Below are 12500 nucleotides of genomic sequence, written 5' to 3' on the forward strand. Positions count from 1 at the left end.
AGGGTGTTTCTAGTCTGAGGACAAACATGTGACATCCATCAATCATATGATCTCCTTCTGCATAAGGAAAAAGATTTGGAAATGTGGAACTAATCCTTTAATTGTCTTGAAAATGGAGAATATTGTTCTTTTGTTTGTTTGTTTGTTTTTTGTGTGAGTTTTCTCAGTGTTAAATCAGCTGAATGGCGCTCCGTGTTCCCGCAGGGTTCCCGCTCCCATCATGGGTTCACACGAGAGGTCAGGGGAAAGGAGCTCTGACCCCGTCTCCTCAGTCAGAGACCCCCGAAAGCACAGTCATCGAGGTGGAGGACATCCCGGCCCTGCTGAGGGACGTGGCACGCTTTGCCGAGGCCGTGGAGAAGCTGAAGGATGTGGTGCTGACTGAGGGTAAGATGCAGTTTCACAGAGAGAGTGAAAAGCAGGCGTGAGCCAACCTGCGCCAAGAAGGGCCCAAATATTTACCGAGCCGCCTGTCAGGACGAGCTGGCCGGCTGGGTTCTGGGATTCTTCCCTCTGCGCCGCAGTCACACAGCCCAACACATGAAATATCGTTTGTTTTCACCACTGCTGAGACAAAATACGTCTCCCTGTTTGTGTAAAGCCAGATATGCTGATTGTTTCTGCTGGGGGGGGTTGCAGGCAGAACAATACTGTGTTTGGTCTCTCTTCCCCTTTGTGCTTCATTTTGACAAGACCTCACACGAAGAGGACACGAGGCATCCATTGGATGCTTTTTGTCAATGTTACATCAGCCAGGTTTGCGAACATGTGCGCGTTTACGTGCACGAGGGCAGGACAAGGGTGGAGCCACGGTGCACGAGCGAGCTCACTGCGAGCTTCCTCCTCCAAAAGAAGGGTTGTGTTTCCACTGCACCCTCAGTCAACCGCAGTTTTGTCTCCTGCAGGAAGCCAGCTTCATGTTTACTGCAGCCGCGTACACACTCACACACGCACACGCACACACACACACACACACACACACACACACACTCTCCTTCCTGCACCGTGCAGCTGAGCTTACAGACGGCCACCAGCTCCTCCAGCACCAACAGGAGCTCCTCTTCCTTCTAGCTGGATGCGGCTTTTTTTTTTTTCAGAGCAGGTCCGAAAAAGTTTTGTTTCTCTGTTATCTGACATTTTTCCATGACGCTCTCCACCCATGTGAGCTTTCTAAACAGGAAGCCATGATGGATAGCTCTATGACAGAGACCTTGTCCGCATTTCCTCCTTCTGATAGGTTGGCTACGCTGCCGTGACGCGGCGCTTCGTCTTTATCAGCAACACAGCTGGAGCGCCGGCCAGAGCTCCTCTTGGTTTAGAGCTTTGTCCTCATCTGCTTTTTTTTTTTTCTAACCTGTTTTCTGATCTCCTAAACAAGGTGTTTTTGTGTTTCTGCAGAAAGCAGATGTAGCAAAGCACCAAAACTGGTTTCTAATCTTGCAAAACATTTGAAAGGACCACATCCTCTCTGGCACTGCTGCACACACAGGTCACTCTGTTCTCGCCGTGCACCGCCGCTGCAACACTTTGACACACATTTTTTCAGACATAGTGTGGGAGGATGGAGGACCAGTGTCCATCTGGCCTTTTCTGTCAGTGAGCTGCTTTTAAAAGGTTTCTAGACGGAGAGGTTGCGACATTAGAAGAAAGTTGACACAACGAGAAGAGAGACGAGCATTTAGGCTGGAGATGTGTCATCAGGAACGTTAAAGCTGACTGTGGCTCTCTGAGACCTGCCTGATGTCCATTATCAGATTATTTTTGGGTTATTAGACACAGATAATGCAGACGGCTTGTAGGAAGGACGGATGCTTTTTGCAGTAAGCACTTACCTCCCTGCTTACTATAAAGCTTTTGTTGGCAGCTTGTTGCCTTAAAGTCAAACAAGGAACATGGAGCTCTGTGTCGTCCAGGGTCTGAATTACTCATCAAACGTCAACGTGTCTGTTCAGTTCGTCCAAAAAGGAAGATGTGAATATGAGACACCGGCTGGTCTCACACAGTCAGGTGGTTTACTGGAACTGCAGGAGGGGAACCAATCAACCCATGTTGTCTCCTGGTTCTTCTTAAACATTGATGATGACAAGCGAGGCAAATGTTTCTCTAACATTTTGCTTCTGAAAGACGACATTAAAACATTGAAATGCCAGATTGCATGTTTACATATGCAGAGATTTTATGTACATTTTTATGTACATTTATGTGCATTTTATGTACATCTAGTTCACATTTGAACAAAAAATGTAACAATGTAACAACAATGTAACAATTCTTACCGAAAGGTGTTTTTTATTTTTTTATTTTTTTTTAGTCGTTATTGTCTGAATTTATTCTAAACTTGTACGTCCTCCAGGAAAGAAAAGTCTGGGATTCATCACACATAGGAAACAGAATACGTGTTTTTATCTCGGCTCTATTGATTATTTTACAGTCACCTGCAGCCAAACGTCTGTGACGGTGATATTTCTACACCTGCAGGACTGTTGAGGGGAATTTTGGGCTTCCCTTTGTTGTTCCATAAACCAGAAACCGCGTCAACAGTCAGAAAAATAAGGTTATTGTTTTTATCAGTAAGGTTAAACAAAATAAGATAAAACTACGGTTGTAATGCACTCAGAATATAGATATTAACGTTGAAGTATTGGATGTTAATGGTGTTATATTTATTTTTCTAAAATTGAAAGTTTAAACAAGGAAATAAGGGCTAGTTTGCAGAAATATCCAGCAGAGAAGTGATTACAAAATAAACACCAAGCTGCGTTTCAGCTCTGATGCGACTGGTTATGAAGCCAAACTTGACTGGTGCATGTAAAAACAATGTCATGCCTGCAGCGTTCTGTTGTAAAGCTTTAGACGGCAGGACCCTGAAGGCACCACCGACCAACATGCACGAAACAAACGCACCTGCAGCAAAGCTCCAGGCACTGCAAGTTTGTTAATATGAAGTAAAAAGCATCCATCTAAAGCGGGCCGTAATGTGCACGGTGGGTTGGTGAAATCTCCAAAACCTCTGGCATGGTTCCCTTTTTAAAGCCTGTTATGCTGCTCGTCAGTCGCTCGTCTCAGCATGTTCATCTCCGCGTGGCGCAGGTAAGGAGAGCCAGCGTCCCGTGGCCCACGAGTGTTTGGGAGAGGTGCTGCGGGTCCTGCGTCAGGTTATCAGCACGTACCCTCTGCTCAACACGGTGGAGATCCTTACCGCTGCTGGGAAACTCATATCCAAGGTTAAAGGTCAGTAAAGTGGAAATCATTGAAACAGAAAGGAGGAAAATGAATTGTAGCATTTTTTGCTTTAAAACACTGACCACTTGTATGACTTTTGTTTTTTTTTTCTTGCCAGGTTTCCACTATGAGGCTTGCAACGAAGCAGATAAGAAGGACTTTGAAAAGGCTATTGAAACCATCGCTGTTGCTTTTAGTAGCAAGTAAGTATGAGACACATCTTAATGTGAATATAACTGGAGGGGGGGTAATGATACTAATTAATGAAAAGACTGCCCCATAGTGGGGTCTGATTGGGTATTAAACCTCTTTCTTTACACACGCAGCAGTCAGGCGGTGTGTGTGTTGATGCGAACAGAGCAGGCGCTTGTTGGGAATGAGAGAAGTGCAGTGACGGTGACACATTTGCATGAGACAAAGCTGAAAACAGGAAGTGGTTTTTTCGTTTTCCGTCACAAAAACCCAAACGAGAAAACGCTGTCGACTACCTGACTGTTACATGACCAGATTGCACAGACTGAACAGCTGCTTGCTTTAAGATGTTTGAGTGGGCAATGAAAGAAAAGAATCAAGTTATTCAATTATCTTAATTTTTTTGTTGTTTTTGGTTTTGACTTTTTTATTTATTTTTTTTAATTTTTTTTTTTTAAATGATAAACCAGTAAGAGAAAAGTGTCAGTCTAGGGGGGTTTTTTTTTCTCACGAGCAGCATATCACTTGCTCATCTGTGCCATTTCAGGTTTAGACCACGTCTCAGAGGTTTAGGAGGAAGTGAGCTGGCAGAGACGGTTGAAATCTGCCTGATGAGTCTGTTTCCTCATTCCCTCCTCTGCTCTTACTCAGCTTGACTCCTTTTCTGAGTTGACCAGAAAACTACAACGTAGTTAAACCTCTTTTTTTTTTTTTTTATTTGTTCCATTTGATTCCATGAAAGGACTCTCTTTCAAGAGAAGACAAATGATGAATCCTGCAGAAACAATGAAAGTATTTACGTATAAACAATTGAACCTGATCGTAAAAACGTATCTCTATCACTTCCTGCCGTTGCGTTGCGTACCTGCAGGTTTCACACAAGCTTCAAACCTCTTCCGCTTTTTTTCTTTCATTTTTAAAAATGAGTTTTAGTCTATAAAAGCTGATACATGTAATGTCTGAGCTGCTGTTTGTGTTTCTCCTCAGCGTCTCTGAACTGCTGATGGGAGAAGTGGACAGCAGCACGCTGCTCTCCCTGCTGCCCACTGAGAAAAGCAGGGTGAGTCTCCCATCACATTCACTATATAGACGTTTATACTCCCCCAGCTCGCCACTGGTAGTGGAAGGATGAATCGTCTTTGTTCTTTGCAGTCAATGGAGAACCTGTACGCAGCGACAGGCCACGGGGGAGATGGGGGACACTTTAGGAGTGACCTGCAGGACATGGGTAGGCAATAAGTCACCTCCCCTTTACTCATCCTTTCACTATTTTTTTTTTCTTTTCTACTCTCTCCAGGAATTTCTTCGGTTGTGTTAAAATGTTTTAATCTGCATCTGCTGATAGTAAGTAGCAGTAATTCAGCCTTTGGTCAGGTTTTATGAGTTGTTCCAAACCCTGGATGGAGGGTCTCCCCCTGCTGATGTAAATACTGCAGTGCACCCATGTGAGCTGGTTTTACATCACTCAGGTGTATCAGCGGCCGTTATTACACGACACACATCCACTGTTGTTTTGGTTTTTTTTTATGTCAGATATTTCCACCCAGAGTTACTGTTTTTTGTTTTTTTTTTTTGTTTCTTTTTTAGTTCAGTTTGAACTGAAAATAATGTTTATTAAGGTAGTGAACTGACCTCCTTTTTGTTGCTGAATCTCAACCTGACCGTCATAAACCTGCCCCCCCCCACAGGCCTGTTCAGCAGACGCTTTACCCTCCACTCCTCCTACCCTGATGCACTGATCACTATAGAACAATTCATCTGAACTCTTCAGACCCCTTTACCTTGTCCCGTTGCACCAGCTCCTTTGCATATTTTCTCTGTTGTAGATCAAACTGATACAGAACGTGGTTTTCTTTACGTTGCACAGCTGTTTAGCTCCAACTCCTTTCACTCTCTGTGAGTTCAGCACGTAGAAAAGCTCTTTCTTTCACTAACCCTGCTGTGAGTTCAGCTCGCAATTTATTTTTATTTGTGATTTCATCAAATGTGATTCTTGCCAAGATTCTTCCTCAGAGATGATGGTTTAGCACAATCCTTCCAGGTTTCCAGTCAGCATCGGACAGCTGTTAATGTAATCTGAGTACTTTAAAAAAAAAAAAAAAAATGTTGTTGATTTTATTTACTTCATGCAGACAAGTAACTTCACCCTTCTGCAGCTCAGTGATGCACTCATGTCACCTCACAGATGGAAACTTTCAGCTTTGACAAATCAGTCAACAAAACCAGTTTGTTGCCCTGGCAACTAGTTCATTGGTAGTGCAGTAACCAGTGTCTATATGCTGATGTGCAGGCAGAGCTGAGGAAGCGGATGTGATCCTTCAGCGCAGTGAGGGAGGGGTGGACTCGGCTCTGCTCTATGCCAAGACTATTTCCAAGTACATGAAGGACCTAATATGCTACGTGGAAAAGAGAACTTCACTGGGTAAGTGGAAGGGCCATAAATTTATGCAATATTCAGGTTTTTATAAGCTACACAGTTCATCATAAATGAGGCTGGATGTCAGTGTGTTAATTCTAAAAGTCTTTTTTTTTTTTACTTCTGTTTGTACCAGAGGTGGAGTTCTCCAAAGGCCTCCAGCGGTTATATCAGTCCTGCAAACACAGCATAACGCATGTAAACCTCAATTATGTCACAAGATGGAAAGAAAAAAACAATGAAAGCTTTAACTGTAAAGCTTCTGTCATTGCATCAAATCTTGTCTTTTTCTCCCACCAGCCCCACATGCCCCTCTTCTCCATCTACTCTCTGGCTCTAGAGCAGGACCAGGAGCAAAGCGTTGGGCTGCAGCAGGCCACCACCACCCTGCACACCCAGACCTTCATCCAGGTAACTCCCAGTGTGCATCGCTGCATCATCTTTGAGCTGCTTCCTTCTCTAATCAACCTGAAACGCTTATTTTGCTTGTAACCTTTCAACTCATGTTGCTGTGCTTGTACAGCCTCTGATGCAGCGCAAGCAGGAGCACGAAAAGAGGCGGAAGGATATCAAGGAGCACTGGATTCGAGCCAAGCGGAAACTGGTATCGCCTCAGTGTTAATGGTGCATGGATTTGGAAGTGACTTTTACAACAGGGTGACACAAAGACGTGTGTTTTGGTCGTTCTGTATTTAGATGGAGTGTGAGGCAAACCTGCGGAAGGCCAAGCAGGCCTACGTGGCTCGCTGCGAGGAGCACGAGAAGGCCAAAACGGCAACGTGCCGAGCCGAGGAGGAGGGAGGGGGATCGACTGCAAAGTCCCTGGAGAAGAAGAAACGTCTGGAGGAAGAAGCTCGCAACAAGGTTTGTGTGTTTGTGGGACTCATCTTTGCAGCAAGATGGAGGCCACAGAGTCCTGAATGCCACTGGATTAATGCTAGGTCTGTGTTGGAAGGAGAAAGAGGAAAATAAGTCTGAAATTGAAGTGTGTGTGTGTGCAGGCAGATGAAGCAGAGGCCACCTATCGTACCTGTATAGCAGATGCAACCACACAACAGCTGGAGCTGGAACACACAAAGGTCACAGTGCTGCGGCAGCTGCAGGATATCATCAAACAGAGCGATCAGACCCTCCGCTCGGTCAGAACAAACACACAAAACATCGCACTTCTCCCAAATCCTTTTGTCTTTAACTCCCAGCCTTCCTCCTCCAGGCCACCATCTCCTACTACCAGCTCATGCACATGCAGACGGTCGCGCTGCCGGTCCATTACCAGACTCTGTGTGAGAGCAGCAAGCTGTATGACCCCGGGCAGCAGTACGCCGCCCACGTGCGAGACCTGCAGCTGCCTGAGCAGCCCACCATCCACTACACGTTTGAAGGATACTCCCCCTCCAGCTCATCGTCACAGTAAGAGCTACAATTGGTCTTGGTTAAATGTTTTAGATGCTTTTAATCATGTTTTGTACAAAACCAAATGATACAGTCCCAGCAGAGCCATAGTTTCTAGACAGAGGGACAAAAACAGGCAGTGGTCTCTGCAAACGTTAAAATAATTCAGTGTTGATGAGATGATGTGTTCATGTACGGCATGTTTACTGTAGTGGTGTTGACTTTCAGCAGGGTTTTGAATAGAAAACAGTCCATTAAATGTAAACTGTCTGTCTTCTGTCGACCGTTGCAGCCACGGCCACAGACCGAGGAATGACAGTTTCAACACTGACACAAATGCGAACCAAGCCGAGGGTCCTGCCATCAGCGTGGATCCAGCTCCTGCAGAATCAGAGGCTCAACGCAAGAGTAAGTGATGCTGCAGGTGGAGTGTGGACCTGGCCTGGTGAGAGAACTGGGTCTGAGTAAAAAGCTGTAGTCTGTATTTGACCTTTCCTTGTGTGGCTCCTTTGTCATCTCCAGAGCAGGGTCACAAGTCGTGGGGCTCAACTGTGAGCAATGACAGCGTTGGAGGTGATGGAGGCCTGGATTCTCCCACTGCCAGCACCAGTAAGTCTGACTTTAGTTAAAACTGACATGAATGGGAATACCTCTTTATGATACAATGTTAAATTGTTTAAAGTTCAATAAGTAGAATCCCCGTTCAGATTGTGTCTTTCCTCCTTAGGTGACATTGCTAAAATAGCGCGGACATCCTCTACTGGAACGATGTCTTCTGATGATGATGCAGATGAGAAAGATGGAAATGTGTCCTCATTTGAGTCTCCAAGTAAGCTCTCCGGAGGTTTTCCTCCACTCAGTGGGACTGTTGAAGTTGTCTGTCTTGTGTGAGCTTCTTCTGTGTGACGGAGGCTGTTCTGTGCAGATATTAACGGCATGGATCCAGACGTGGTGGTGTCCACCAGACCTTTCCGTAACATCGGCCTGTCCAAAGCGGCCCAGACCCATCGGCTGAGGAAGCTACGGACTCCTGCAAAGTGCCGCGAGTGTGACAGCTACGTTTACTTCCAGGGAGCAGAGTGTGAGGAGGTGAGTTCTTTGTCGGTTTCTCGAATTCAGATTTCAGACACAAATGTGGCATTTTAGGGGTAAATGCAGTGTGTTGCTAACAGGAAAAAAAAATACCAGCCCCTTTTTTTGGGGGGAGTGTTTTAAAAGAAGCAAGGAGTTCCATCTATCGCAGGGGTCACCAACTCCAGTCCTTGAGGGCTACCATCCTGCAGGTTTTAGTGTTTCCCTTGTACAACACATTTGATCCAAGTGAAAAGGTTCTCCAAGAACTTGTTGTCATCCTCTGCACCTGCCTGTTAATGAGCCATTGGTTTGGGTCAGGTGTGTTGTACCTGGAAAACAATGAAAGCTGCAGGATGGTTGCCCTTCAGGACCGGAGTTGGTGACCCCTGATCTATCCTAATCCGGCTCGTCACTCAGCCTTAATCCCATATCTGTCCTAATAACAATAGTCTCTCCTTGTCCTTTTAATATTTAGTTTGCAAGTTGCATCGTAGAAGTGCCTTTCATCCTGATAGATTTCTATTACCAAATGAAAGACCTTCAGTTATTGTTACGAAGAAAAGCTCAAGGTGCTGATGAGCTGCAGCGACTCTTTTGAGCTTCATTCAAGCTTTCAGCTGAACACGCCTCAGACTGGAGCAAATCCACGTTGTGTTATACAAAGGGAGACCTTTCTAGGCTATATATTTATTACATTAAATCCAATTTAGCAGGATTTAAACTCCACAAGCATGTTTTTAAACCAGCGCAGCAGAGTTTTAAATCGGAGGTTTCCCAGCACGTAGATTTGAATGAGTCTGCTGAGCTTCATGTGGACCAAAACAACCTTTAGGCACACAAAGTTTTGACTTTCAGATCAGCTGGCTTCCTGGTAGATGGACATTTTTACCTCAGATCTTTTAATACTGATGGCACCACATTTGTATTTTGATGGACTCTGGCCAAACAGAAAGCTTTGGTGTTCTGTTTAACACAATATTATGAAATACAGCTTTTTATATGAATGTCAATGTTTTACATGTTTTTAAAGCTTCATTTTAAGCTTCCTCTGCTTTTTCATTTGTCTCCCCAGTGTTTCCTGGCGTGCCACAAGCGCTGCCTGGAGACTCTGGCCATCCAGTGTGGTCATAAGAAGCTGCAGGGTCGCCTGCAGCTGTTTGGCAGGGACTTCTCTCAGGTGGCCAGCTGCGCCAGTGACTGCATCCCCTTCATCATCACAAAGTGCATCTCGGAGATTGAAAGACGTGCGCTCAAGATGAAGGTGATAGAGCACTTTTTAAAAAATTCTACCAGTCAAAAGTGATTAGTTTTACATTTTTACGTATTTTACCTTTTCTTCCTCCTCTCAGGGGATTTACAGGGTAAATGGGGTGAAAACTCGTGTGGAGAAACTGTGCCAGGCCTTTGAGAATGGCAAAGAACTGGTGGAGCTGTCTCAGTGTTCGCCGCATGACATCAGCAACGTCCTCAAGCTTTACCTCAGACAGGTACGCAGTCCCGCCGCCGCTCAGTCAGGTGGTTTACTGGAACTGCAGGAGGGGAACCAATCAACCCATGTTGTTTTTATACTTCCTCAAAGTCTTTACTGTTTCTTCTTAAACATTGTTTAGTATTATTGTTTATTTTTTTCCTTAAATACCCCCTAATCCCACCATCTGCTCAAGAAATCCACAGAAAGTAAACTTTTCTGACTTCAGCAGGAATTCTTACAGGAAAACAGCTCTTAGTAGTCATAACTATAAAGATGCCGGCAGGTTTTATTTCTTTCCTGTTCCCCACCCCGCCAGTTACCGGAGCCCATCATGCCCTTCCATCTCTACAACAAGCTTATGGGTCTCGCCAAAGAGAGCCTGCAGAGCGAGGGAGACTCGGCGGAGGGAGAGGAGGCCGAGTCGACCAATCCCAACCCAGCAGTGGTCAGAGGGCCCGAGTTGGTAGACCAGGGTCCTGACACGGATCCAGAGGTTCTGGTCTTGGTGAACAGTTTGAGAGAACTCCTTAAAGAGCTGCCCAAGGCTAACATGGCGACACTGCGCTACATCATTCGCCATCTTCAAAGGTTAGCAATCTGATTGGTGTTATGGAAATGGAACAAAACAAAACCTTCCAGCTTCAGGTCATCAGATTAACCCGTTTTTTTCCTTTTTTTTTTTCCTGTAATCTGTTTTCCAGAATTGCAAAACTGGAGGAAGATAACAAGATGAGTCCCAGTAACTTGGGGATTGTTTTTGGGCCTTCTCTGATGCGTCCTCGTCCAACTGGGGCCACAATATCCCTGTCTTCTCTGGTAGATTATCCCCACCAGGCCCGCATCGTGGAGGCCCTCATCGTCTTCTATTCATCCATCTTCCAGTCCAAAACCGCTCAGTCCAACAAAACTTCGCGCTCAGCTTCCAGCTCAGCCCAGCAGGTAGGACTCACCCTCTTCCAGTTGTGTAGTAGAAGCAAAAGAAAAATCTGCCATGTTGGATATAAAAGCAATAAAGAACTAAAAGAGAAAAAAACATTCCAGATACCGTCCTTATAATTAATTAGGATTTATTTTAAGGTATTTTCAGCCTTATTTTGAGTTCACTGTTTGTAGCCTAACAGTAAAAAGTAATAAAAACAAATTCTTACAAATCTTTCCTCCTTCCTGGTTCAGGAAAGTCCTGTTTGTGACAAGGTGGAGAGCCCAGCTGACGGAGAAGACGATGGCAGCAGAGAGGAGCAGAACAAGCTGGAGGAGGGTTGTGGTATGTTCCTATAAAGGAATAATGCTGTGAAGAATTAACTTGCGTAACGTCTCCTTAAACCTCAACACTCAGTCCGACTTAGTGGTGTCTTTTTCATCCATTTTATTCTAATTTTATTTTATTTAAATTCTTTGTCCAGAAAGTTCTTTGGGCTCGTTGGGTTCCAGCGAGCAGCTCCCCGACTCGGACTCTGAGCTGGAGGAGAGTAGCCAGAGGACGCCCAGCTTGACAAAGCAGGAAAGCGAGTTGAGCATGGATGACGACCAGCTGAGCTACAGGGACAGCCTTGACCTGTCTAGTCAGTCCGTCGCCCATACTGACCCTGAGCATGATGTGGATCAGGACCATGGCCATCCAGAAGAAGGAGACCCTCCGGCTCTGCCTAATAGCGGCCCCCCTGATGATAATACAGCAGTGGAGCAGGATCTCACAGCCTCCCTTGCTGAGCTCAATGTAAATCAGTCTAATAACAACCAACCGTACTCCCCAATACGGAGTCTGTCTGGGGTTCCACGGGCACGCCTGTGTGGGAAAAAGTTACCCCTGACGAGAAACCGGGACAGCGAGCCAGAGTTTGTCTAATTTCCCAATCATAATCAGATGAGACTGAGAAGCGGTTTTATAATCACATTCAAGCAGCGACGTAAAACGTGCGCCTAACAAAGATCAATTTGGAGCTTTCTGTCTGAGTAGATGTTTCTAGCTGTTGATATATCCTGTCAGTGAAACCACTGCATGCTTGCTCCTCTTTCACAAAATCAATCCAGTCATTTCAAATGTTTTGACGTGTGTTTTGGTGTTTTTCCAGTTTTAAGGTCTTTTTCTACTTTTGTCAACTTTCAGTGTGTAGTTTCAGGATGTATCTATGGCGCAACTTCTGAGATTGCCATTTAAGTGTTGATTTTATTACAGCTTCACAATGAAAAATGTCTTAATGTGCTGTTATCTTTTATTGATGTTTGAACTATTTTAATAAAGAGTTCTTTATAAGTTGTTGCTGAGTCACTACTGTACATCTCCAATGAGGGCAACAAAAAATTCCCAGGCATGTAAATCAGCTGTTATACTATGTCTGTGGATTTAGAAGGCAAAACAGGAAGTACTGTAGTGTGTGGGGTGAGGCACATTTAAACCTTTCAGTTTGAGATTTGTGAGCAGCAGCTGCAGGATGCCTTTCAGGAAGAAGGTAAGCACTACTACTACTATCAAACAGTAAATGTGTTTACAGGAAATGTATTGCTAAATGTACATGAGTCAAAAAATGGAGAAAATAGTTTTTATTTTTGACTTTATTTTACAAAACCAGTAATAAAACATGTCTAAACAAACGGCAGGGGGGTGATTCAGAGAAGACTGATGAACAGGGAAATGTTTCCTTCGCTGGTCCTTCATGCTGATCCTGGAGCACAAAGGAATAAAAAGGAATTGTACTTTACTTGGAATCTGCATTCAATTTGTTGACCAACAAA

At 44.7% G+C, this 12500-nt stretch overlaps 2 protein-coding genes across 5 annotated transcripts in view; one reads left to right on the forward strand and one right to left on the reverse strand.

Annotated features, from left to right (window-relative positions):
* arhgap45b (Rho GTPase activating protein 45b) overlaps window positions 1-11913 on the forward strand; it is a gene marked incomplete at its 5' end in the record, with an annotated part of 13781 nt that extends 1868 nt beyond the window's left edge. For all 3 annotated transcript variants that reach the window (XM_079244727.1, XM_079244726.1, XM_079244728.1), the window contains 22 exons: window positions 205-387; window positions 3091-3231; window positions 3341-3425; window positions 4402-4474; window positions 4567-4642; window positions 5705-5836; window positions 5967-6028; window positions 6131-6241; window positions 6354-6434; window positions 6527-6694; window positions 6832-6969; window positions 7044-7240; window positions 7515-7630; window positions 7745-7831; window positions 7950-8051; window positions 8148-8311; window positions 9369-9557; window positions 9646-9783; window positions 10084-10355; window positions 10469-10706; window positions 10941-11031; window positions 11171-11913. In XM_079244727.1, coding sequence (XP_079100853.1) covers window positions 205-387; window positions 3091-3231; window positions 3341-3425; window positions 4402-4474; window positions 4567-4642; window positions 5705-5836; window positions 5967-6028; window positions 6131-6241; window positions 6354-6434; window positions 6527-6694; window positions 6832-6969; window positions 7044-7240; window positions 7515-7630; window positions 7745-7831; window positions 7950-8051; window positions 8148-8311; window positions 9369-9557; window positions 9646-9783; window positions 10084-10355; window positions 10469-10706; window positions 10941-11031; window positions 11171-11613 — 3287 coding nt within the window. In that variant the 3' untranslated portion in view covers window positions 11614-11913. The remainder of the gene's footprint in view (window positions 1-204; window positions 388-3090; window positions 3232-3340; window positions 3426-4401; window positions 4475-4566; window positions 4643-5704; window positions 5837-5966; window positions 6029-6130; window positions 6242-6353; window positions 6435-6526; window positions 6695-6831; window positions 6970-7043; window positions 7241-7514; window positions 7631-7744; window positions 7832-7949; window positions 8052-8147; window positions 8312-9368; window positions 9558-9645; window positions 9784-10083; window positions 10356-10468; window positions 10707-10940; window positions 11032-11170) is intronic.
* A 381-nt stretch (window positions 11914-12294) lies between these two features.
* polr2eb (RNA polymerase II, I and III subunit E, b) overlaps window positions 12295-12500 on the reverse strand; it is a 2444-nt gene continuing 2238 nt past the window's right edge. For both annotated transcript variants that reach the window (XM_079245413.1, XM_079245414.1), the window contains exon 8: window positions 12295-12430. The gene's annotated coding sequence lies outside the window, so the exon portion shown is untranslated. The remainder of the gene's footprint in view (window positions 12431-12500) is intronic.

The sequence above is a fragment of the Telmatherina bonti genome (genome assembly GCF_933228915.1).
Source record: "Telmatherina bonti genome assembly, chromosome: 8".
NCBI classification, from domain to species: Eukaryota; Metazoa; Chordata; class Actinopteri; order Atheriniformes; family Telmatherinidae; genus Telmatherina; species Telmatherina bonti.